A 24,795-nucleotide genomic window follows, 5' to 3' on the forward strand; every position below is an offset into this window, starting at 1 on the left:
GAGCAACCCTCGTCCGAGCTCCATCAGGGGCCCCGGCAGGTTTCCGTCGGTACGCTCAGCAGAATGCGGGGTCTGGGGTGCCTCGCAGCCTCCGATTTTCAGGATAATCCCGGGCTTAGTCCCGGAGCCGAGCTCTCAGGCGACCATCGCCATCGGCGCCCAAGCCACACCCCCCTCATAGGCCTAAATCATGAGGCAGGGAACACTGCACATAAAGATGATATAGAACATCAGGATGAAAGAATACATCGGGCATGAACTCACTAGCACCTCCTGCAAAAAGGAACAATAGGCGCATAACACATTAGGTACATCAGTGTAATCACTAGACCAGCACATATCACCTTTAAAATGGGCACCATCCTATAGGCTGAACACAGGAGCCTACTACACCATCTGGCAGCTGGTCATTGGTGGAACATAAGTAAGCCACTCCTGTAAAGCAAAGGCAACATTGCAGGGATCAGACACAGCATAAACCACTAAGCGTAAAAGCGTTATCCACAACCATAACCCGGTGGGCATCCCATTAGCTTCCACACCTCTAACATGGGGCATAAACCATCAACTCAACCCCATTGGCAGTCTCCAAATGTTCCGACATTGTTCCGGCCCAGTTCAGGGGGGGCTGGGATGCAACTAGGGCCAAGTTATAGTTCTCCCGGGGGAGGGGCGATCATGGGGCCTCCTCCTGGATCCCTGGAGGCCCTGCATCCACTCGAGCTTGCCGCCCTCCTGCCCCAGGGTTTACCTGGTACTTCGACGGTCTAGCTCCTCTGGGGCCCTCTTCTAGGGCTGTGGCAGGTCAGGGGGCTCACGGGCTCCTCCGAGCCCCCTCCAGCGGTGATGGATGCTGGGCCTGGGCCTTCCGTAGCTCTCGCGGCCCGGGAACCAATCAGGAGGCGCTCGCCCTCAGCGGCCAATGCCCTAGCAGCCTCCGGAGGCGCATCAGCCCAGGCCAGTGGCTGCGCGGCGTTTGGCGGGGGCGTGACCGGTGACGCGGCCGACGCCCCCGTCACGTGATGGTGGGGGTCGGCCTCACAGGGCCTAGCACGGAGTCGCGGCGGCCCTCTCCTGCCTTCGGGGGCCGCCGCAAAGGTACGGGCTGCAGCAGGGCCCACGCAGGGGTAGCGCCAAGGTCGCGGCAGCGATGGCAGGGCCACGAACCCCTCAGAGGCCCCCGGGACAGCAGCGGCACTCCTCTCACGCGGTGACGGACAATGGCGCAGGGAGAGTGGAGACGCTCCGGGGCTCAGCACACCGAGTCGACCTGGGCGGCGGCGGCGAGTTGCACAGTGCGCTTCACAGGCACACCAACGCGATTGAAGGCAGGATGGCGCTTGATGATTATAGCGCCTCGGGGGTCACAGCGCTGGGGTCGTACAGGCAAGTCCCGCACAGCGCTCAGGAAGCTTGGTCCAGGGGCACAGGAGCAGCCTTTTCCAGCTGCGCAGCGCTCCCCAATAACAGTTCAAGGCAGGATAGCGCCTATTGATCAAGGTGCTTTTCGGGCAGGGCCCAGCATGACCTTGGGGCACCCGGCAGCAACAGCCTTCAACAGATCAGCACTTGGGAATTACAATGCTCAGCAGGCACAGCGCTCCTTGCAGTCCCAGGCAGTATAGCGATTAGCAGGCACACAGCGCAAGGGGGCGGACGGTCCCAGCAGCAAGCCCCAGGGTAACTCTTCTCACCTCCTGGGTGGTGGGGGGGATCCAGTCCAAGGCGCTCCTTCCCTTCCAGGCACTTCTGGGCACAGCGCGTGCGTGGCGCAGAGTCCCGCAGCTTCAGGGACCTACCGGGGCCCTCCCTCTTCAAGGGCCCGGGGGATAGAGCAGTAGGCACTACTGGGCCAGGTCAACAGTCAATGGGGGCTTCATCAAAACAGGGCGGTAGGCTGACACCATCCTCCACTGCAGCGTGGCCCTCCTCCTGAACAGCAGCCTGAACTCCTGAAGTGGGGCTTCCACTAGCCCTGGGGACAGTAGAGGGGTGATGGATGGGTGCAGGGTCCAGCACACAGGCCCAAATGGCGGAATCCCCTGTCCCAGCTCTGTCTCAGCACATGGTGGCACATCCCCCTTATTTATAACCCCCTCAACCAGACAGTTCCAGCAGCTTCTGGAATTCTCTGGCAAACTGGCTCAGGGGGAGGAGTAGAGCACCCTGGGTGCCAGGCTTTCCCTCCAAATGCTGTGGTGGCTGGGTACCTAAAGTCTAGACCGCTAACCCACTGCAGTCAGGTGGCACAACACATAGCCTTGGCAGCCATTTCAAATACAGCATTTCATCAGGGTACATTTTCATGACAGGTGGTTCACAAGTGCACACACCATGGCGTGACAATATCACATTACAACGGGCATCTCATACCTCACATGGCCTATACAGTAACCCTTACCATGAGGGAGACATCCTTAAATTAGAGGGGCGAAAAGCGAAAAAATTGTGGGAAAAGGGGCCAAGTCCAACAGTTCCAAAAACTCCAGATTGTATCTAAAGAGAAGTTCATTTAGAGCCTCACCATAGAGGTTTTGTGAGAGTTGTGCTTGGTTACCCCCATGGATGTTTGTATATCCACACATCGTACTAGAGGGCTGATCACAGTCACGCTGTCTCTCCTACTTTACTTTTGGCATTGGAAGTCATTAATAGACCTTGATGGCAATTGCACTGACCCTAAATACCATGAGGGATTTCCTCCTTGCTGCTAATTTGCACAGCCACCTTTTGGGCCATATTACTGCATGCACTGAATTACTTGTGGGACTTTTGTCTCTTTGAGGAACTATGTTTTCCCCTTGCAGAGTATTTGCACAACCTTTGCACACATTAGGTCTCATACCACTGGCCTGTAGTGCAGGCCTTAAATAGGTAAGCATCTGCATTGTAACTACTTGAGAGGTGAGATGTTGGCACTTAACATAATTTTGATGGAATTAATTAGACCATGAATTCATAAGGGACTTATTACCGATCGCCCTGCGTTATGACCAACAGCCTGCCGTTGGGTGCATTACTGATATCTACATGTATTTTACTTGTTGGCAATGAACACTCATATGTTATTGATAAATCTGGGTTGCTCCAATAAATGCTTTAGTTTAGGTTTCTATAACTTAACTATAGCCACACTGCTATTTATTTAATATAACTGAATTTGCTGTGGCTTCTTTTTTATACTGTATTATGAATGTATGTCTTGCAATGATTTTAATTACTCATGCAAAGAAGCTATAAAAACCTTCAAACATTCAAAATTGAAAAAATATTTAGCCTCACAATTTGCCCCAACTTTTGGACTTCAAATTGTGTGAAACGTGTATTTTCTCCTTTTCTTATAACACAAGCCGAGCAAAACTAATGTGGAATCAAGTTGTTCTATTGCAAAACATTAGTTTGGTGCAATTTTCCTCCCGTCTGTTATTGAATATCATATCTCTGTCGCAGTAACAAGGCAAAGCTCATGTTTATGTCTCGTATGGGAGTTAGTTTGAGAATCGAGTGGTTTTTCATCGTTGTTTCTCAGAGACTTCTTTTATTATACGATGACCTCACTCTTTTAAATCCTTGTTTTTGTTAATCTCACAGCAATATGATGTCCTTGAAAATTTACTAAATGAGTTTTTTTTAATGTTTTATTTCCTTTTTCAATATAAAGCACAGCAGTTTGAGGAATGGAGGGTAATACATTTAAGCATAGGTGATCCAATCGATATTAGACATTTTCCACCATTCTCCTGGATCCTGTATTGGGTACTGCCCGCCCCCAACATGTCTCTTTACATGATCAATAGTAGCTCCCGAGAAAGGCCCTGGCCCTTCCTCTGATGGATAAATTAAATAGTTAATAAAAATCAATAGCTTCAAAAACGTCACTATCAAGTTGCATCCACTGATGCCTCTATGATTGGGGAGAAATGTGTCTGTTTACTTATTAGCTAAAAAAACTTAAGCAAATTTTAGCACACAACAGAGTACAAAAATGTAGAGTGTTCTATGGCTTTATTCAGGTATTTCCTTTTCAGTTCATTGAGCAAATTATGCATTTTCCATGAAAACCACAAAACAGAAAATACTATCACCACGAACAAAATAGGCCTATGAAAGAAGTTGGCCAATCAGCCAATACCAGTTTATGCACCAGCTATGGGCACAATTTATATTTGTTCCACCTTCTGGATGGATGACTCTACAATAATAGTTTAATATTTGAATATGTTTTGTAATATTATATTTAGTGAACCATTGGCATATTGTGAGCTCTGCTTATGCAATGGTGGGGTATAGGGTGATAATAGCCGTTATTGCCCCTCTGCTCCATCATTCAAATCTTTCTTGGTCTGTTTCCCCATGCTGAATTTAGAACGCCTGGCCCTCAGTTAGTGAAATGGGTGTTCTAACAGAATTGTAGCCCTTCGTCTATGGGCGCTCAAAGCCCTACAACTCTGAGAGGTGCCTTTAACCAATGATTCAACCCTCTGCAGCAGGTTATATTAATATTTTAAGTAATGTTGTCAACACAGAAGCATTATTGCCCAACCTCCTCCCACTGTAGGGATTTCATAACAGACTAAGCACAAGTACACTATGTGAGAATAATAATGGACATGTTGTAATACACAATAAGTAAAGTCAAGGATTGCAAGCAGAAAAATCAGAGTTCACTCTATCGCCAACGTTACTTTAAATGATGCATGCCTGCCATCCTATAACATGCACATATCAACTGGCACGTTTTACACGGTCTGTAGCTACAGCATGGCACAGAGGGGATGTTTTCTGGGTACTTCAGCTTGAGGGGTACCTAATGCCAATCTACCACAGGTGATGCGTATCTTGCTCTAACGCCAAGACGTCTTCCAAGGACACTTACGTTCTAAAACTCTCAAATGTTATGAGTAGAATAAATAGGCACATACACCCTAGTTACCAGACGAGAAAAGATGACCTTGTGATAGAGGTGCAGCTGTGGGCATGTCAAGTCTGGGTAGCACACTTTTAGCTTCAATTATTTTGATAATAAAGTCAGACTAATGTTACAACGTAAAGACAGCTCCACTTCAAAAGTGAGTTTATCAGCCAGCAATACACATCATTCTCAAAGAAGTTTAAAAATTACAGGTGAATTTCATCCTGCTTATGAATTGGCGGTGCAAAGTAGTTGACATTTGTAGAATAACTCACATGTAAAAAGCATTCCGCCACTTGCTAAGGTGCCTCACTCTTGTCCTGGTTTGCATTTGTACTAACATAAAAATATGACATTTATAAACCCAGCTACAAAGTTCCTAGTAAAGCCACATTTTGCATGCTGTTACCCCCATGAGCACCATATACATGGCTACTCATGCACAAGTCATTGTACCTAAAGTGTGTTAGTTAGTCTAATTGGTTCAGTTGAAATGAACCAAAACTGCAACTCCCACAATGCATGAGATTGTTAAACGCTGCCCCTGATGACAAGTGGTCTGGCAACCTCACACGTCCACTTTAAACAATGAATGTTACTGTACAGGATTTTACGCATCAAATACAAGGCCGTGAGCCATGAGACACTCCGGTATAACAATCAATGCCAGCAGGGCGCGGTCGATTAAGCTGCGGATATTCGGTGACATGGAGATGTAACTCAGCCTTCCCAGATCAACAAAGCAGTACCATTACATGAGGAAAATAATAATAGACAATACATTTAGCGCTTATAAACATGAACTCTATTATTAGGCGTTATATATCAAATACATGCTCATTTTATGAACTCTTGAGTCTGGAGAGAGTTCCTGGGCCGCACTCACCCACTTTGCGCCGGCGGATGACCAGGCTGGGGTCATTGAAGACCTGCTCCTCGTCGTCGCGGTTCAGCACGCGGCACTGGCGCAGGTAGGGGGTGATGCGCGTGGGCTCGATGACGGCGATCAGCTTGACGCGGTGGGCCTCCAGTGCGTTCCAGCACTCGTTGTCGGCGTCTTCCGGGTCCGACATGGCGGCGGGGTCAGGGGCCGGCTGGTCCATGGTCTTGCGCCTGAGAACGACATCGCCAGACATGGTTACTGCGCGCCGGGGCTGCGAGCACTACCTGTGGCAGGTCGGAGCCTGCCTCGGATGCCAACCCGCGTCACCACCGGGAGGCCCTATTCCAGAGGCGTGGAAACACGTTCTCAGGGAAGTCAGATGTAAACAAGGCTAATGCTTTCCCGCAATAATAGTTATTGAAATCACGCCCAGCCCAATTAACCTCAAGTCCTTGGGGGATTGACGGCCACGCTTATGTAGCTCCCGAAACATTATCTGATTACCGATATTCAAGTTCAAGTTTATTTATTTTGTTTGAATAATTAAAATCTTACAAAAAATAGCTAAAATTTCATCAAAGATAAAAAAAGTTATAAAAACAATCATATGATATTGAACATAGGTGCCAAGTTTCGAGGTCCATGCGTGATATGATGCTCCAGTCCAGATGTTTCCTTTGAATTCTGGGACTTGTAGTCCTGATTTATAATTAACAAGACTGCAAGTCCTAGAATTCAAACATAAAACATAGACTGGAGCGTGGTCCTGGGAAACTTGGCAGTTTTATATTGAATTTTAGACAGCGCCTCCGCTTAGCTAGTAAAAATAAAGTGCAAGGACCCAAAGTATTTCTTGGGAGCCGGTGCTGCTGGTGTCACTGGTGAATACAAAGTCTGCCAAGTCTTGACTCACCTCTAGCCACTTGCTTCCAGCACGCTATACTTCCTGTCTTTATCTCGATCACCCCTCATTCCCCTATCGGTCATGGGTTTCTTATCTTTCTTATCGGCTCTTCTTTGTTCTTTGATTCTGCCTTTCTCTGTTGCTCTGGGTCAAAGTCCATGCTAAAAAAAATTGGACCAATCCCCAAAAATGAGTACCTGGGCTGTACCCACCACCTGTAGCCACTGGCACAAACTAAAGAGTGTACCACTGAAATCCTAAAAGCCGTACATCTCTGCAGCTCTTCCCCTTACCCTAAGAATCCCACACAGGTGTTTTTCATCCATCCTAATGACGAGTGAGTGAAAGGCCACCACGGGTGTTTGGGGAGTGTGCCACTGAGGGGTGGTAACAACATAAATACATAGAATGCGCTATAAAGATTGCAGACTTTAGAAATGGTACTTAAAGCTGATACATTACTTCTAAACAGGTCCATCATGATTTGCCACAAGATCCGTCTCACACTAGTGCAAATTGTGGAACACAGCTGACAGTGAGACAGGTTGCGCGGATCAAGGATCTTTGTACTTTCCTGAAGTTGTGGGGGACTGTTAATGCAGAAAAAAGGGGGACCCCCTCTGAAAGACAAATTGACAGTCAAGGAGAAGAGGGGAAGAGAAGTATACAAACACAACAAGATAATCTCCCTCAAGACCTAAATTCTTCTCAATGGATTTAATCCACCTGTATACAGTGAGCACCCCAACCAAATAAGTAACCCACTTACACAAAGTCTAACAACAATAGTAAGAATATATTTCTTTTATTTAATTTCTTTTATCAAAAATATTTTCATTGATTATACATATTTTTTAAATACTAATTTTCATTTTCAACATCAATACTAAATAGGGATGGAGGCAAGATGGCCGCGGGTGGGGTGCTGTGAGTAGTCGCACCCAACCTCTCTCCCGTCTGACGGCTACACTATGACAGAGCTGGAGTGATAATAATGGTACCAGGACCTGCGAATGGCTATCGATAATGACACTGAACTGGCTACAACCGGAGATCGTGTAAACTACAGTTTTATGCAACCAGCCGTCAATTTGCTTGTCGATTTCGGAAGATTCTTTGCTAACCTGAGAACGCTTACAACCAGGCTACTGTTGCAAGTAAAGAACCGTTCAATATTTGGAGGCCGGGAGGTGAGCTGTATGCAGAGATCAACAGCAATGCCTACAAGGTCCGCTAAGTCCGATAAATCAAAGGTAGCGGAGGGAATCACAGCACAGAAGGCACCGATGGCAGCAAAGAACCCAGGCGCCATAAGGAAAGCAGCGATCCCCTCGGTAAAGAAAAAGTTGGAGCTTAAAGGGAAAATGAGCGCCGAGGAGAGCGCTACGGTAAAAAAGCCGAGCTAACGCGAGTGAGAAGCAACCAAGCGGGAAATGTAAAGGAACCCCCCTTAGACAGCCCACCTTACCAGAAACTTTCACGAGGCCAGCCAGTTCAGGGGCTGCAATCACAGCGGGAGACAAGGCTGATGCGGAGGCTGACAACCAGCGGAACGTCCTCGAGGACGCAGCAGGAGAGGCGAAGACTGGAGCTGGAAGCGTGGCAGACGCTGGATCAGCAGTTGCTAGGCAACCCCACTCGGCAGACTGCATTCTCGAGCAGAATGCTGGAAATGGTTTGCTGGATACACCCTCGGAGAATGTGGGACAGAGGGCTGCACTAAAGCACGATAAGAAGCAGGAGACAAGAGAAGGGGCTGCTGGGGTACTGGCGTTGGAACAAGGCGGCATGCCGAATGGAGAGACAGGAGCTGGTAAGGGGGAGTCAAGGGGGGACGCAAAGGAAAGTGGAAAAGGCATAGAAAATGAGAATAAAAACGAAAATGAAAATTCTGACATGCTAAAGGCAATCATGCAGGTGGAGGCTGAAATACAGGCTAAAACCCCTAACCCTACATGGGGAAGTTCGGTTAACTTGATGGCTGAGAAGGCAGAGGCTGCCTACCCCAGGGAAAAGGAAGATGTATGTTCACTGGAGGGAGATCTTTTTTACTCAGTTAATGAAGACTCTGATTCTGGGAGACAAGAAGGGGAGATTACAGAAGATGAGGGAGAAAAGGAGGAGGAGGATGAAGATGATGAGGAAGTTGAGGAGGAGGAGGAGGAGGAGGGTTCATGGTCTGCCTCTACTTCCTCAGGAACAGACATAGGTAAAGAGACTACACAAAAGAAGAGGCAGCTGAGGCACTATAGACATGAAAGAACGCCCACAAGAGGTACGGACAGAAAACTAGATTGGGATTACTCGGCAACCTCGCAGACATACCAGGAAGAACAAGAAACAGGCTCAAGGCGAGATGAGGCATTGGGAACGGTTGTTGGTATGTTGAAACAAATGCAGGCTGAAGCAAGATCCACAAGCCGTAAAACAAGACAAGACTTTAAGAAGATTCAAAGTACGCTCCGGAAAACAAACAAATTGTATGAAGGATTGGCGGGGAGAGTAGCTGAAGTAGAGGAAAGAACAGGCAAAATAGAGGACGACTTCCGTAGCTTCAGTGACTTTAAAACACAGCAGGAAAAGAAGGCGGATGATTTCCTTTGGAAGATGGAGGATTTTGAAAATCGTCAAAGACGCAATAACATTCGCATTTTGGGGGTGGCAGAAGGGCTTGAAGGTCAGGACCCTAGGGGGTTTGTGATAAAACTACTAAAAGGGGTATTTCCTGAATCCCAGTGGCAGTGGGAGGTAGAGATCCAGAGAGCACATAGGTTCCCCTTTGCCCAACGTAAAACGTATGGAGCTGAAGGGGGCTCTAATACACCGCTCCCCAGAGCATTATTGGTATATGTTGGGAACTTTTTGCTTCGGGAGGAAATTATCCAGAAAGCCACACCAAATAGTAAAAAAACTGTAGAGGGTGTCACCTTCTTCACCCGACCTGATTTTTGTCATGTGACGGTTGAGAGGAGGTGGAGGCTGAGGAAAATGATACCGCAGTTTCAGGCCTTGGGGTCTGAGGCATATTTACTGTTCCCCGCTAGATTAAAGGTGATCACAAGGGGTAGAGTCAAGATGTTCATGTCGGAGATTCAGGCTCAGGAGTTTATTCAAGAGCTAGGAAAGGAGAAGAAAAAGCAGGGTCCTGTCTGAACAAAGTTTGATTTGCAGTAAAAGAGATGTATGGAAAAAGATGGGAGAGGGGCGCGACTAACGCACCCAGGAAGCGACCACACATAGGTCATTGCTGACCTATTTGCCTGTAGGGAGGGGGGGAGGGAGGGAATAGGAAGGGAGGGGGGGGAGGGGCAGAAAAACTTGTTAGATGTATTGGTTGGCCATGTTCTTTAGCACACATTTATTGCATTTGCAGTTCGTTCTATGTATTTTTGCACGTAGAGAAGGGAGAAGAATGGTGGGAATGGGGGGAGAAGAATTTAAAGATGTATTTGGGACACAAGGAAGGGCCTTCACTAAATAAGGGCAATGACATGTAAAGTAGTTTCCATAAATGTGTGTGGACTAAATGATCCTAGGAAAAGGGCAAATGTAGCAGCATTTATTAGAATTTTACAAGTAGATCTGATATGTCTACAAGAAACGCATATTGAGGAGAAACAGATATATCTGATGAATCAATTGGGTTTTGATGTTCTTGCAGCTAGCAGGCAAGGGACTAGGACAAGAGGAGTTGCAATTCTTGGGAAAAGAAGGGAGGTGTCGGTAAAAAGAAAGAAGGAGGACAAATGGGGGAGATGGGTCATAGCTGAATTATGTTTTAAAAACTTCAGGCTAACATTGGTGACTGTATATGGCTCCACTGAGGATGATCCGGAAATATGGCAATTTATAGATATGGAACTAGCACAATGGCCCGAACCCGTCGTTTGCTGTGGTGATTTTAACCTACATGACCCTATAAGCTCGTTTATGGGTATAGGAGGGATATATAGTGGCAGGAAGAAGAAGGTAAACAGGGCCATCACTAATATGGTGTATAATAATCTTTTGGCGGATCCATGGCTGATGCAACATCCAGTGGCAGATAGTAGCACTTTTTACTCAGCACCTCATCAGGTCTTGGTAAGATTAGATTACTTCCTAGTCTCAAAATCTTTGGTTAAGGAGACATTGATTGAAAAACAACCAAGGATTATCTCTGATCATAGCCCACTTATTTTAACAATTAAGTTGCCGCAAGTGACCCCAAAAAGATCAACATGGACTTTTGAGAGGGCCCTCCTTCAGGATGCAGAATATAGGAAGCATATGGAGGGATGGATTAGGTTTTTTTGGGAGATCAACCATGGCACCGCCTCTATAGGACAGACATGGGATTGTTTCAAAGCAGGGGTGAGAGGAGAAACCCTGTCTTATGTAGCGGCAAGACGGAAGAAGGAGAGATTGAGGAATGAGGCTATCCGACAGAAGCTGTATATAGAGGAAGGGAAACTAGCAGCCGCCTTAGAATCTAAAGCTAACCTGGAGCAGGTATTATTAAACTTGGTTGTATTGAAGGCAGAAGCGGTAGAAAGTATGTCCAGAAGGTTGGCTGAAAAATATATGGCTAAAAAAGGAGAGGCGTATGAGTGCAGTGAAAAAGTAGGGCATATACTAGCTGTCAAGGTCAGACAACAGAGGGCAGCTGCAGAGATAAAGGAAATATTAGACCCATTGGATAATATTGTTACAGATCCGGACAAGATAAGGGATGTCTTCAGAGGTTTCTATGAAAAACTATATACACAGGAAAGATCAGGGGGAGTAGTGGACATTAATAATTACTTTAAGGATCTAGTCGCAACACCTCTTACAGTAGAGGAAAGGGAAATTTTAGAATCTACCCTGGGGCTAGAGGAATTCAACGATGCACTAAGTACTTTACCCTCAGGTAAGGCATCGGGACCTGATCAAATCCCGATTGAATTTTACAAGGTATTTAGAGAGGGATTGTTGGTATATATGTTTGAGGTTATGCTGTATGTACAACAGGGGGGGCAGGCACCAGACTCATGGGGAGGGGCGGATATAATTGTTATCGCTAAAAAAGGGAAGCCCCTAACTCTCCCTGGATCCTACAGGCCAATTACCCTAATGAATTCAGATGTGAAGGTATACTCGAAGATGTTGGCAAAAAGACTTGCAGGGAGTATAGAACATCTGGTGAGCCCAGCGCAGCATGGTTTTTTACCCGGGAGGGGTACTACACAGCATATCAGGACTGTCATCACTATGTTTGATGCGGCAGAAGTGGCAGGCGACCCTATTTCTGCTCTCTTCTTAGACGCCGAGAAGGCATTTGATAGGGTCGCCTGGGATTATCTATGGGAGGTCATGAAGTGGTGTGGTATTGGGCCAGGGTTTATACAGGCAATACAGGCTCTATATAGAAATCCGGTCGCAAAAATAAGAGTAAACGGAGGGCATTCAGACCTAGTACATATACAAAGAGGGACCAGACAGGGCTGTCCGTCTTCTCCACTACTTTTTGCTTTGTATATAGAGCCACTACTTCGTAAATTAGAGAGAAACCCTGGGATTCAGACTATGACAATAAATGGCAGTATCGTGAAAACCCTCGCTTATGCGGATGATGTTGCTATACTGACTCCCAACCCAGATATGGCTATGATAGGTATAGAGGCAGAGGCACAGGAATTTGGGCTGGTCTCAGGCTACAGTCTAAACAAAACAAAGACCCAAATAATCTTGAACAGGTTTGCAGTTAGCCAGGATACTAGGGTGGTCAGCAGTGCAACATACTTAGGGATTGATATTTCTGCAAATCTGGAGGAGGTAGTCGAGTGCAATATCAAGCCTTTGATCGGGAAGGTAAAAAGTGATTTGGAAAGGATAAACAATCTGCACCTTTCACTGGTTGGCTGCACGAATGTGTTAAAAATGATGGTTTTACCCAAATTTTTGTATTTGTTTAGGTCAATACCTTTAATTTTTGAGAATAAATGGTTTAGTATGTTGGAGAATGTAGTTAATAGATTTATATGGGCCCAAGGAAAAACTCGTAGGGCTTATAAATTTATTACGTTGCCAAGGGATAGAGGGGGCTGGGGCGCACCAGACTTTAGGATGTACTATCTGGCCTCGGCTCTCCAGTATATCCAGGGATTGATAGGGGGAGGAGGAGGGTCATCAAAGTCTATCAATATGTCTGTGGAAGCTTACACAGCGGTACTAGGAGAGAACACCGAGAATTGCTTTCTCTATTTCACTGATTTGGGTCAGCTTAGAAGACAGACGTATAAGACACTTAGGGCGGCACTCAAAGTATGGAGTATGTTTTTGAAGAAAACGGGTATGGGTAGGTTTAATAGATACACCAAAGTTTATAAAAATAAATCCTTCCCTGAAGATATTTTTTCTGATCGTATAATGGCTGGCTGGGAAGTTAAAGGGATACATCAAATTGGGGATCTGATGAACTCTGAGATTATGGTACAATTTGAGGATTTGGTGAACATATATAGCATAAATAGAAGAGATTTTTTTAAATATCTTCAGATAAGGAGCTTTTTAAGAAACAAGCAAGGGGGGCCATTGGGGTTTCAACCTTATGAGTTGATGGAAGGGATAATTGCGGGAGAGGAATACTCCATTAGGTTAATATATGCTGCCTTGGCAAAAGATAGACCAGATGATTTAGATAAACATAGGGCTAAATGGGAGGAGAGGATAGAGGTTAACGCGGAAGTTTTTAACGAATCCCTAGAGCTAGGTCGGACCATGCTTTGTTCTGCCCCCTTGCAATCCCAACATTATAAAACCTTGTTTTCATTGTATTATACTCCAGCTAGAATTGCCAAGTGGGGGGGTTTAGAGGGCACTACATGTCCTAGATGCAACTCCATAGAGGCTGATATTGTCCATATGTTTGCTACATGTCCACAGTTACATACATTAATTAAGGACATTGAACGTTTCTTAGTTAATACATTAAGGATACAGATAACTTTTTCTGTAAGTTTAATTATGTTGGGGGTCGATGATGGAAATTCACAAATGGATTCGGGCGACGCAATGTTTTTGTTTATGGCAGCTGCTGTCTTCAGATTAATGTTAGCTAGAGTTTGGCTAGATAAGAGCCCTCCATCCATGCAAACATGGTTAGGAAACCTCATCGCTATATACAATCTTGAGAAACATATTTATGCTAGAAAAGGCAAGGCTGGGAGAATTCGGGGCCTTAAGATTTGGGGACCACTGGAGAAATGGAGGGCAGGAATAGGTTGATAGAGTGTAAATTGTTAAAATGCCAAAATATGATATGCCCATGGTTTGGCTCCCTTCAATGAAATGTATACGTGTTTCTTTTTATCTTCTTCTTTGGTTTCTCTCTTGCATTTTTCTCTGGTTCTTTCGATTAAGGATTTTTCTTTTGATATTGTTAGATGAACAAATGTAAGATGAGAAAAGTTTGTTTATTCTTTGCTATAATTTTTTTTTTTTTACTTGAAATGTGTGCTTTGTTCTTTGAAAGGTAAAATAAAAAAATATTAAAAAAAAAAAAAAAATACTAAATACATAAATCACCACAACACAATAAATGCAAATAAATAATGAACCCAGGTAGAGAAAAACAATACAGCTTCACAACAACCATTCAAAACCTACTTACACACACCCAGACAAACCATCACATTCATAACATATCTGGGGAACACAACTACAGAATAGCAACGTAGTTGTAAGGACCAAAGACAAGAATGCAGGATGGTCTCAAGACAATGGTCGACGCGTTTCGGTGGCTCGAGATGCGATGCCACCTTCATCAGGGTCTGCCAGATATAGTGCCCTAATGAGGGCCACTACACCCGGGAAAGAAATACCACCACAAGGACAGTTCCATATGTCCTGTATTTCACTACAGACTGCTATGTCTAAGTAATAAGTCTGAAGATCAGACGCTTCTTGACCAGTTGGTAACAAGCACCACTCTCAAGATCCTGAGGCAATTCAACACTGTTTCGTTGTTTTGATTTTTCTAGTAGTTATTCCAAAGGGTATTACTCCTGGGAAAAGTCCTCAGAGGGAATCTATATAACAACCGTCCATCAGTGTGCAAAAATTCTCATGCATGGGGCATCAATATTCACAAGGGAAGCCTAAGTAGTGCAAGGAGCCTAGGTTGCCCCCAAATGTTCCACCGTGTCGCCTGCTTCTAAGTTTGACAGTTGTCTAAGTTTACACTTTTAGCTGTGCAGGCGACCGGCATAAGTAACGGCACATCTAATCTTCACGGCGACCTCAGCAAGGAATGACGAGGCGTATAGTCCGATATAAATATCCAAGAACCGCGCGCATTTGGTAGGTGAAGGATTAACACCTGAGCTTATATCGGACTATACGCCTCGTCATTCCTTGCTGAGGTCGCCGTGAAGATTACATGTGCTGTCAGTTATGCCGGTCGCCTGCACAGCTAAAAGTGTAAACTTAGACAACTGGCAAACTTAGAAGCAGGCGACGCGTTGGAGGATTTGGGGGCAATCTAGGCTCCTTGCACTACATAGGCTTCCCTTGTGAATATTGATGCCCCACGCATGAGAATTTTTGCACACTGATGGACGGTTGTTATATAGATTCCCTCTGAGGACTTTTCCCAGGAGTAATACCCTTTGGAGTAGCTACTAGAAAATCAAAACAACGAAACAGTGTTGAATTGCCTCAGGATCTTGAGAGTGGTGCTTTTACCAACTGGTCACGAAGCGTCTGATCTTCAGACTTATTACTTAGACATAGCAGTCTGTAGTGAAATACAGGACATTTGGAACTGTCCTTATGGTGGTATTTCTTTCCCGGGTGGAGTGGCCGTCGTTAGGGCACTATATCTGGCAGGTCCTGATGAAGGTGGCATCACATCTCTCAGCCACCGAAACGCGTCAACCATTGTCTTGAGATCATCCTGCATTCTTGCAGTTCTTGTCTTTGGTCCTTCCAACTACGTTGCTATTCTGTAGTGTGTTCCCCAGATATGTTATGAATGTGATGGTTTGTCTGGGTGTGTGTGAGTAGGTTTTGAATGGTTGTTGTGAAGCTGTATTGTTTTTCTCTACCTGGGTTCATTATTTAGTTGCATTTATTGTGTTGTGTTGATTTATGTATTTAGTGTTTATGTTGAAAATGAAAATAAGTATTTAAAGATATGTATAATCAATGAAAATATTTTCGATAAAAGAAATAAAATAAAATAAATATATTTTTACTATTGTTGTTAGACTTTGTTTAAGTGGGTTACTTATTTGGTTGGGGTGCTCACTGTATACAAGTGAATTAAGTTCATTGAGAAGAAGTTAGGTCTTGAGGGAGATTATCTTGTTGTGTTGTGGGGGACTGTCCCATGTTTGTTATCTGAAAGAGGCAACCCCCCACACAACATTCTGTCACTAACCATTAACTATATAGAAACACCACCTAATTTCTCCCAAGTATCTATGAACACAACGTATCTAGGTACCTTACACAAAACTTCCTTAGAGGACTTTCTACATCAGAGATATCCAGCCTAGATCCAAGAGGGCTGGATCCATGCTATATTTTCAGGATGTCCCCTTTAGACGAAGTGACATACAAAGAATCTAAGTGTATCTCATTTACAGAATCAGTGGTTATTTTGAAAGCGTGACAAGGATTCAGCCCTCCTGGTGATCCACTGGACACCCTGGTCCATATATGACTCCCTAGGTGGTTTCCAAATACACCAGGGTGTCTTTAAACCTTGAAGGAGGTTTTGTATTGTTTTTTCATAGCTGATAATTTCTTCTGTGATAAAAATGTATAAGTGTACATTGCATACTTATCAAACAATAGGAGCACATTTAAAAACTTTATTTATTACCAAAACTCAATTATTTCATACACAATTTTTAAGCACCGCTTGCAGGTTTTGTAGACACATAAATAAAATCATTATTATTTACAATGCCATTATCTCAAACTCTCGCAAATGGGAGACATTTTGCATTGCAAATGCTTGTTCTTTTTTTGGGCTTTGTGAGGGCTTGTAGGTCAGGCAATCTGAGCGTGTGTGTGTGTGCGTGTGGTTGGGGTCGGTTGAGGAGTCTAAAAAATATTTCAGAGTCAAATTATTCTGGTGTAAGGTGAGAGATAAACACCAATATGATCAGGATGGTTTATCACCGTACATTTAGAATTTAAGTTAATAGTTTTAGATGTGATTATTGTTTTTGTTTTTTACATTTTATGAAGGTAATTTAAAATGTGTTCTCAGGCCATCCCATCTTCTCCCTTTCTTGCCTTCACGCTTCATAAATCTGCATGAAAGCGTTAATTATATTTTTATTTACTTATTTAACCCGTTAGCCGCGGCCGTTTTTTCGCGGCAGTGGCGCAGTTTGAAAGAGTGGGCGGGGCGGCATCGGCCGTTGGACGTTCGCAGCACCAGCCAGGTAATGCTCGCGACGGCCAATGGCCGACGGCAGCAGTGAAGGGGTTAATTATGATCTAGAGACTACTTTTTTCCCTAGATGTAGCACACACGCCACCCATGGAACACTGGATCAAGTTGAAGAAACATTTCTACTGCAGCAGGATCATGGAGTTTAGGTAGCAGACCTCAGAAAACAGGTCAGGGGTCAGCAAGGCATGACGTATGTTCTTGGCCAGAATCAGCAGCACACCGCACATTGTTTTTTTCTTTTCGAGATATTTGCATTGTATATACAAAAAAGGTTCATGCGTCTCAATTGGTTCGCGTGCAGAATCACAAGATGTGCTAGTCAGTTTCAATGCCAGGATTAGATTTACAATCCCAGGGTCAGCAATTTCACCATGAGGCAGAGATTCCCTTCCATATTCCATATTCCCCATTAGACATATGTGGGATAGACTTGATATATACTTTGAATCACACTAACCACCATAAACGACACCCCTCAAAAAGGGGAGTAGGCTCACCGTCTGCCCATATCCGGGTAATACCCATATGCTAACTATTTTCTCCCATGGGGTCCCAGCAGGGACAGAGTGCAGTAGTACCTTAGTAGATGTTTACTGACAATGTACAGTCTGTATTATTATTTACTTTGAATGTTTAGTATTATTTTTATTTTTGAACTATTTTCAGCTATGCTCAGATATATTCAGGGCCCTAATAGCCCCTCATTCATTTCCCAAGTACCAGTCATAGGGCATGCAAGATAATGTATACATATAAGAGTCATGATGTCAAAGATATCTTATTCACCTTCATGTCGGGTTCTCCATCATCATAGTAGCGTGTTTAATTTCTTTTTGGTAACAATGTATGTATATATGTGCAATTTATGTTTATTCATTTGTGTAAAACAATCAACAAAAAACTTTTGAACACCACATTCCCTGTGGCGCCAATTTTTAGGAAAAGCACAAGTTTGGGACTGCTTACACGCTTTGTAAACACGTAAATAAAAGGCTTTGTCATTTAAAATGCCGATAGCTTAAACTCTCACAAATGGGAGACCTTTGTGGCCCTTCGCTTTGGCTTGGAACATCGTAAGCTAAAGCGCGGGTGCCCTGATACCTTCAAAAGTAAAGCAATAGAAAAAAACCTTTTTTTTCTATTGCTTTACTTTTAAAGCAATCGCGGCACATGCACTTTAGCTTAAGATGTTCCAAGCTAAAGAGCGGGTGCTGCGATCGTAACAAAAGTAAGCAAATAGAAACAAGCCGGCGGGTCCTGCTTCGCGTCCTCTTGAAACAGAGCAGAGGGCGGAATGCAGCCACTTAATCTCCAAATTAGCGGTGACACGAGCAGACGCTGGAGAGGCCCCTGTGTTTGAAAGCCCGGCTCTGCCTGCGCGCCATGTGTGACCTGCCTCACGAAGGAGAGGGAGTGGGGGTGCTGCTTCACGTCCCTAACTCCAGGCACCCCACTACCGGCAGGCCCACTCTCAAAGCACTGGTTCACACAGGGTGCCTTGGACGCCTCACAGCACGGCGGCCAGGAATAGCAGACGGCCGAGGGACAGAACTTGTCAATCATTTGTGGTGGGGGGGGCGAGAGCGCAACGGGGGAGGGCTGCGGGCAGAGGGAAGGGGGGAGGCCAGCGGAGCCGAGCAGCTTGAGAAAGAGCAGAAGTACGGCGGAGATAAGACTGGGTGCAACAACACAAAGAGAAACACTTGCACACACGCATGCAATCTTGCTTGGTTATCCTGCGTTAAAAATGGCGGCCGCAAAGCTCCGCAAATTTTGGATTCGGGTGCGTGGCTTAAAAGTGGAAAGAACAGCATGAACACGCCCCCGAATCCGAAAGAGACGGAGCTTCTTTCGAGGGACGCCTCTCTCCTCCAATGGCTGGCCTCCATTTAGGAAGCCAGCCAATGGAGGAGAGGAGAGGAGAGAGGCGGGTTTAAAGCACCCACTGAAAGACAATAATTTTCCGACTTCCGGCTGGCAAGCCAGCCGTCGGTCCGAGACCTAAAAAATAGCATGAATGGGAATGCAATTAGCAATGTGATCCAGGCACCAAGTGATTGCCTTGCAACATGTACATTCACAAGGGGTCACAAAACACCTGCCTAATGAATAATTATTAAGCATGTCACAATTTACAACCACGGATGATAGACCTGTAATTGTGGTCACAAACAATTGATATATACTAGGCCTGGGCGGAGTTCGCAGAGTTCCACTACAGGGAACTCCAGGAAGTGACCAAAAAAATCTGCTGCGCTACGCAGGTTTCTGTAAGTGGCGGGGTGCATTAGGTCACGCAGTTTGCAATGATCAGCCTGAACGGCAACAGGCGCAGTGCAAGAGGGCGCTGCTTCTTTCTGCCGCTTGAGCAGATGTTCTACTCAAATGGCAGCTTTCTCAAAGCGAATGGAAGGTTTCTCAACGCGAGCTGTAATGACCGTCTGTGATCACTCTCATTGAAGAAGTCCTGCCAGTGAGAAATCTCGCTGGCAGGTAGTCTGGAGTAAGATTTTCCTCGCTAACCAACAATGTTGACGATAGCGAGCGAGAAAAAAAACTCTGTTCTGTTTTTCAGAACTCCGCGTGCTACGCTGAGCGGGCAATACTCCGGGAGCGGAACAGAATTTCACACCCATGCCTAACGCCTAACGGGTTAATCTGCTGACCAGGGAGCTCACCTTCTAATCCCTGCAACGTGCTTGCTGCTAAACTCATCCCTGTCAACGCTGCACCTCGCGGTACCCGCTGCGCGGGTCCATCATCGCCCGCCCTTGCTGGGTGTCCAACCGAGGAGAAGGATCATCGCTGGCGATATCTGCTGCAACAGAGGGCGGGAGAGGAACACTCCTTCAGGGCTGCGAGCGCCAGGTGAAGGACAGGGACTCCATTTCCCAGGAGTCCCTGTGTTGCCATCACCTGCACCTGGACGCTCTCCCTGCTTGCCCCGCCCCCGACCGCCGAGCTAAAGGTGCCGCCTGCCCAGGACGTTTGGGAGACGCCTAACGGGTTAATCTGCTGACCAGGGAGCTCACCTTCTAATCCCTGCAACGTGCTTGCTGCTAAACTCATCCCTGTCAACGCTGCACCTCGCGGTACCCGCTGCGCGGGTCCCGCATCGCCCGCCCTTGCTGGGTGTCCAACCGAGGAGAAGGATTATCGCTGGCGATATCTGCTGCAACAGAGGGCGGGAGAGGAACACTCCTTCAGGGCTGCGAGCGCCAGGTGAAGGACAGGGACTCCATTTCCCACGAGTCCCTGTGTTGCCATCACCTGCACCTGGACGCTCTCCCTGCTTGCCCCGCCCCCAACCACCTCATCACCTTAATATAAACAGCTGACCCCCGCTAAGCGGGACGCCCGGGGCTAAGCCCGGGCAAAGGGCGGGCCCTCTAAGGCCCTCGTAGGCCAGAGTAGGCTGGGCTGGGCCTACCCCTTAACACCTGCAGTTCAGTGGCCCGTGCCCTGCCACACATTGAATATGTCGACAGAAGAGGAAACCCCTGGGAAAAAAGGAAGATTACGCAATGGGTCATTGGATAACTATTTTCCCAAGATTCAGAGTGAGGGTGATAAGGATTCTATCCTAGCAGAGCGTAGGGCTGAGCGGCGTCGCTCAGTTGAGAGCATGAAACACAGACCCCTCATTGATAGTTCCCTGCTTGTTTTGACCCGGGAGGGAGGCTCTGTAGATTTGAGTGGGGATAATGCTAGTCAAGAAGGCGTGCCCCTTTTGTTTCGTGATTTTGTTTCCACACCTTGTTTGCCCTTGGATAACATTATAACTGTTTCTCCTACCCCTAGTCCAAGTCGCATCACTGTCACATCCAAGCCTAGGAAACAGAAATCTAAGCATTTAGTTGCTGCCCAGATCCACCGCCCACCACCTAGTAAAAAAAGGAGGAAACTTAGGGTGGCACCAGGTAAAGCTAAAATCCCGCATACTGAATTTGGTAAAGGGGCAAAAACCCTCAATTCAACTAAGACTACCCTAACAGAGGAGCTTACACCAGCAGTAGTACCACCATTGGTACATAGTTCATCTGAAGCAGCTGCACAGGCTGTGGTTCCTGACAGCAATGCTGGAACTACAGCATCTGTTACTCCACCACCCCCCACATTGATAGGGAACTTGGAGTTTTTGCTGAGAACTCTCTTTTTACCTATTAATGAGTCCATCAAAAAGGTGGAACTTAGACTGACCATACTGGAAACCGCCATAACTAGCATGGTCACTCTGACTAAAACTCAGGGGAGTGGGGTGGCGCATCCCACACCTCTGGTTAGGCCCCCTTCTACCACCGTTCCAAAAAACTCATCTGCCCCAGCTCAGCCGGCCAAACAAACTACACAGCCCCAGGGTAGAGTTGACCTTCCCTCCCAAAACCCACCGCCTCCCAAACAGTTAAATACACCAGCAATTGTATTGGGTGGTGACCCTAAAAAACCAATCTCAAAGGCCTCGACAAGTAACAACCAAAACGACCAAGGGGAAGGTATTTATAATAGAATACCACGGAAAAAGGTGCCACAAGTTGAGATTCCCCCAGAAGCAGTGCCCTTTGTGGTGGTCTTGACTGGGGTCCCCCCGTTAGCAGAAAATAAGAAGGAGGGATATGCTGATCTCAAAAATAAAATTATCCATTGGCTGAGGACATATAGGCCGATAGCGCCCAATATAGATGGGGACATAGTGCATGTCAGACGGATCAACTGGCTGGGGAGCAGAACTAAAGATATAGAGGGGGACCTAGTGGTGGTCAACTTTAGAGACCCCCGGGCTGTAGATTATATCTTAAATTGGCCACCTGGAAATGGGGAAACTCGCATCATCCCTCGGGCCCTAACACACTTCTATCCCAGGTCAGAGGCTATTCCTCCTAAATATCCAAATAAGTTCCAACCCTATAGGCCACCCCCCACCTTGCCCTAAAACAACAATTATCCCCAGTATGGGCAACACTTTGCCCCGGTGCCTGACCAGCATTCTGCCTGGTCTACGGTGCCCTATAGACACACGATGAACCACGGCATCAGGATGGAACATCTAAGACCCTTCACTTCCTTGGACACTTACAATCGGTTTTCGCAGCTCTCTGGGCTGGAAGATTGCGATTGAAGTTCAGCGCCTGGGGGGGAGATATGTGAACTCCCTGGGGAGGAGGCCCCACGACTTCGTGGCAGTATAGACGCAGGGCAAGTTAGTCCACCTTTAGCTCAAATTGCCACTACTAATAACATTACTGAGGCTTCCATGTTAGCCGGGTCTATGGCCAGCATGGCTAGTTGTCCTGCAAACCCTATTCCCTTGGTCCAGGATGGGGGCAGCTGCATGACCATGGCGGATAACGAGGGTGTGAATAAGGGGGGATACACCATAGTGCCCAAGGGACGGCGGGTAATAAACCTCCTATCTTGGAACGTGGCGGGGTTAAAAAGGAAGTTAGATATACCAGAGTGGCACATGTTCATCGAGAGGTTCGATGTTTGCCTGTTTCAGGAAACCTGGAGCCTATTACCCTTACATAAATCGGGGTATACCACCCACTTTTTGCCAGCAGTAAGTAAAGGAAAGGGTAGACCAGCGGGTGGCCTCATGGTCTGGATTTAAATAGAGCTGGACTGGGTGGTCACATGCCACAACTCGGAGTGTAGTGATATACTCCACCTCTCTTCTAGAGGAAACGTGGAGGGTGGCAGGCTTGACCTTTTCAACTTTTACGCCAGAGGGGCACCTGGGGACTCTGCCTCTTCAATTTTAACAGCTCTGGACTCCGCCTTAGTTAACTGCCCTTCATCAGCAAAAATCATCGTGGGGGGTGACTTCAACTGCATGTTTGAACCCCTCCTCGGAGATGACCCCCTGGTTATTGAAGACGAAGATTCGAAATGGTCCATCACAACCCTATCCCTGCCCCCTATTAGAAAATGGTCAGCTAGGGCAATCCAAATCAATGCACTAACTAGGGACCACAAGTTAGAGCCCTCAATGGCAGGACTATATCCGACCAGGCAGGTGCACTGACCTTGAATAGACTTACTGGGCCGTCCCGAATTGACTACATCCTAATGGATGTTAGTTTTTGGGCAGACCTTATTGACATGGAGGTGCTCCCAAGTCAGGATAGCGACCACAATCCCCTGTGTTGTAAGTTTAATTGGGGTACCTTTAAAGACAGGAGGGTGAATGTCCCCTTAAAAACATCTAAAGAGATCATCCCATACAACAACAATCGCAGACTGAAATGGGACAAGGCTAATCTTAAGGAGGATGACCTAGGGGCCATTAAATCTCTGGTAGAGGGCCTGTCCTCTGATCTGGAGGCCTGGGACTGTGAAAATCAGATTAGTATGTTTCCGCACTCTTCCCTTGACTCAGCTTATAAAGCTACAATAGATCATGTTAGTCAATTTTTTACCTCGAAAGGGAAAAGCCACAGAAAAACGATTACACCTCCCACTTCAAATAAACCTTGGTATACAGATCAGTGTAAGGGCAAAAGGAAAAACCTGACAAAAGCCCTGCTTTCTGGGGATCCTTTGCTGGTTAGAGCGGCCAGGAAGGATTACCTAAAAGCACTATCACTGGCCAAACGTGAGTGGGAGGACCAGCATTGGCAGGACCTATCCAATGCTGTGAGTAGAAGGAACCCGAACCTTTTTTGGGATCTGATTAACAGAACTAGGCAGAGGAAATCGCAACCATTAGCAGCTCACATAACCAGTCAGCAATGGTTTAATCATTTTTTCATCCCTATATGGAGGTAATGATGAATCAATCAGCAGCTAGTTTTGGTGCTGGGGATACCTCAGGGGTGGATGACCTCCCATTCACGACCACAGAAGTAGTGACGGCGATTAGACATCTAACCCCAAAGAAGGCGGCCGGGCAAGATGGGATCCCTGGGGACCTGTTGATTGCGGAGCCGCAGGCTTGGGCCAAGTTAATCGCCACAATTATGAACTTGATTACTAGGGGTCACCAGGTGCCAGATTCTTGGAAGGGGGCAGAGGTGGTAACTGTGTTCAAGAAGGGGGCAAGAGATGATCCTGCGAACTACAGACCTATCAGCTTGATAGATATAATTCAGAACGTGGTCGGCAGGGTCATCATTTCAAGAGTAGGCGATTGGATGGAGGAGGCCAGTATTCTCTCCCACCTCCAAGCGGGTTTTAGAAGAAAGGTAGGCACGATGGACCAGGTCTTTCGCTTTTTTGTTATCTATTGGAAGGCAGTTACCATCAAGAAAGGCAGTTTATACATGGCCTTCATAGATCTCAAGACGGCTTTCGACCTGGTCCCCCGGGCAAAATTATGGGAGATCCTAGGAGAGATGGGATTTCCCAGTGGACTCCTGAGTCTAATCGTAAAGCTCCACGAGGGGAACTATGCGAGGGTCAGATGGGGATCCCAGGGACAGTTAACAGATAGGGTCCCTGTGAGGGGAGGAGTACGCCAGGGCTGTGTTATGGCTCCGACCCTTTTCTCCCTATTCATGAATGGAGTGGTGGACCATCTGAAAGGGGAAGAGTCGGATGCCCCATCCCTGGCGGGGGAAAGAATCCCCACTTTACTCTTCGCCGACGACACCTTATTGATCTCCAAATCCCCAGTGGGCCTGCAAAAACTCTTGAACCGGTTTAGTTCCTTTTGTACCAACAGAGGC

At 46.3% G+C, this 24,795-nt stretch overlaps 1 protein-coding gene across 3 annotated transcripts in view; it reads right to left on the reverse strand.

Moving 5' to 3' along the window:
* The window catches only part of CARD9 (caspase recruitment domain family member 9), a 354,115-nt gene that overhangs the window by 247,176 nt on the left and 82,144 nt on the right, over positions 1-24,795 (reverse strand). For 2 of the 3 annotated variants that reach the window (XM_086921021.1, XM_086921020.1), the window contains exon 2: positions 5,799-6,025. In XM_086921021.1, coding sequence (XP_086777147.1) covers positions 5,799-6,015 — 217 coding nt within the window. In that variant the 5' untranslated portion in view covers positions 6,016-6,025. Of the gene's footprint in view, positions 1-5,798; positions 6,064-24,795 lie in introns of those variants that run through there. The other variant, XM_086921019.1, reaches the window with a different exon arrangement.

Source organism: Lissotriton vulgaris, chromosome 5 (assembly GCF_964263255.1).
Source record: "Lissotriton vulgaris chromosome 5, aLisVul1.2, whole genome shotgun sequence".
In the NCBI taxonomy this organism is placed as follows: domain Eukaryota; kingdom Metazoa; phylum Chordata; class Amphibia; order Caudata; family Salamandridae; genus Lissotriton; species Lissotriton vulgaris.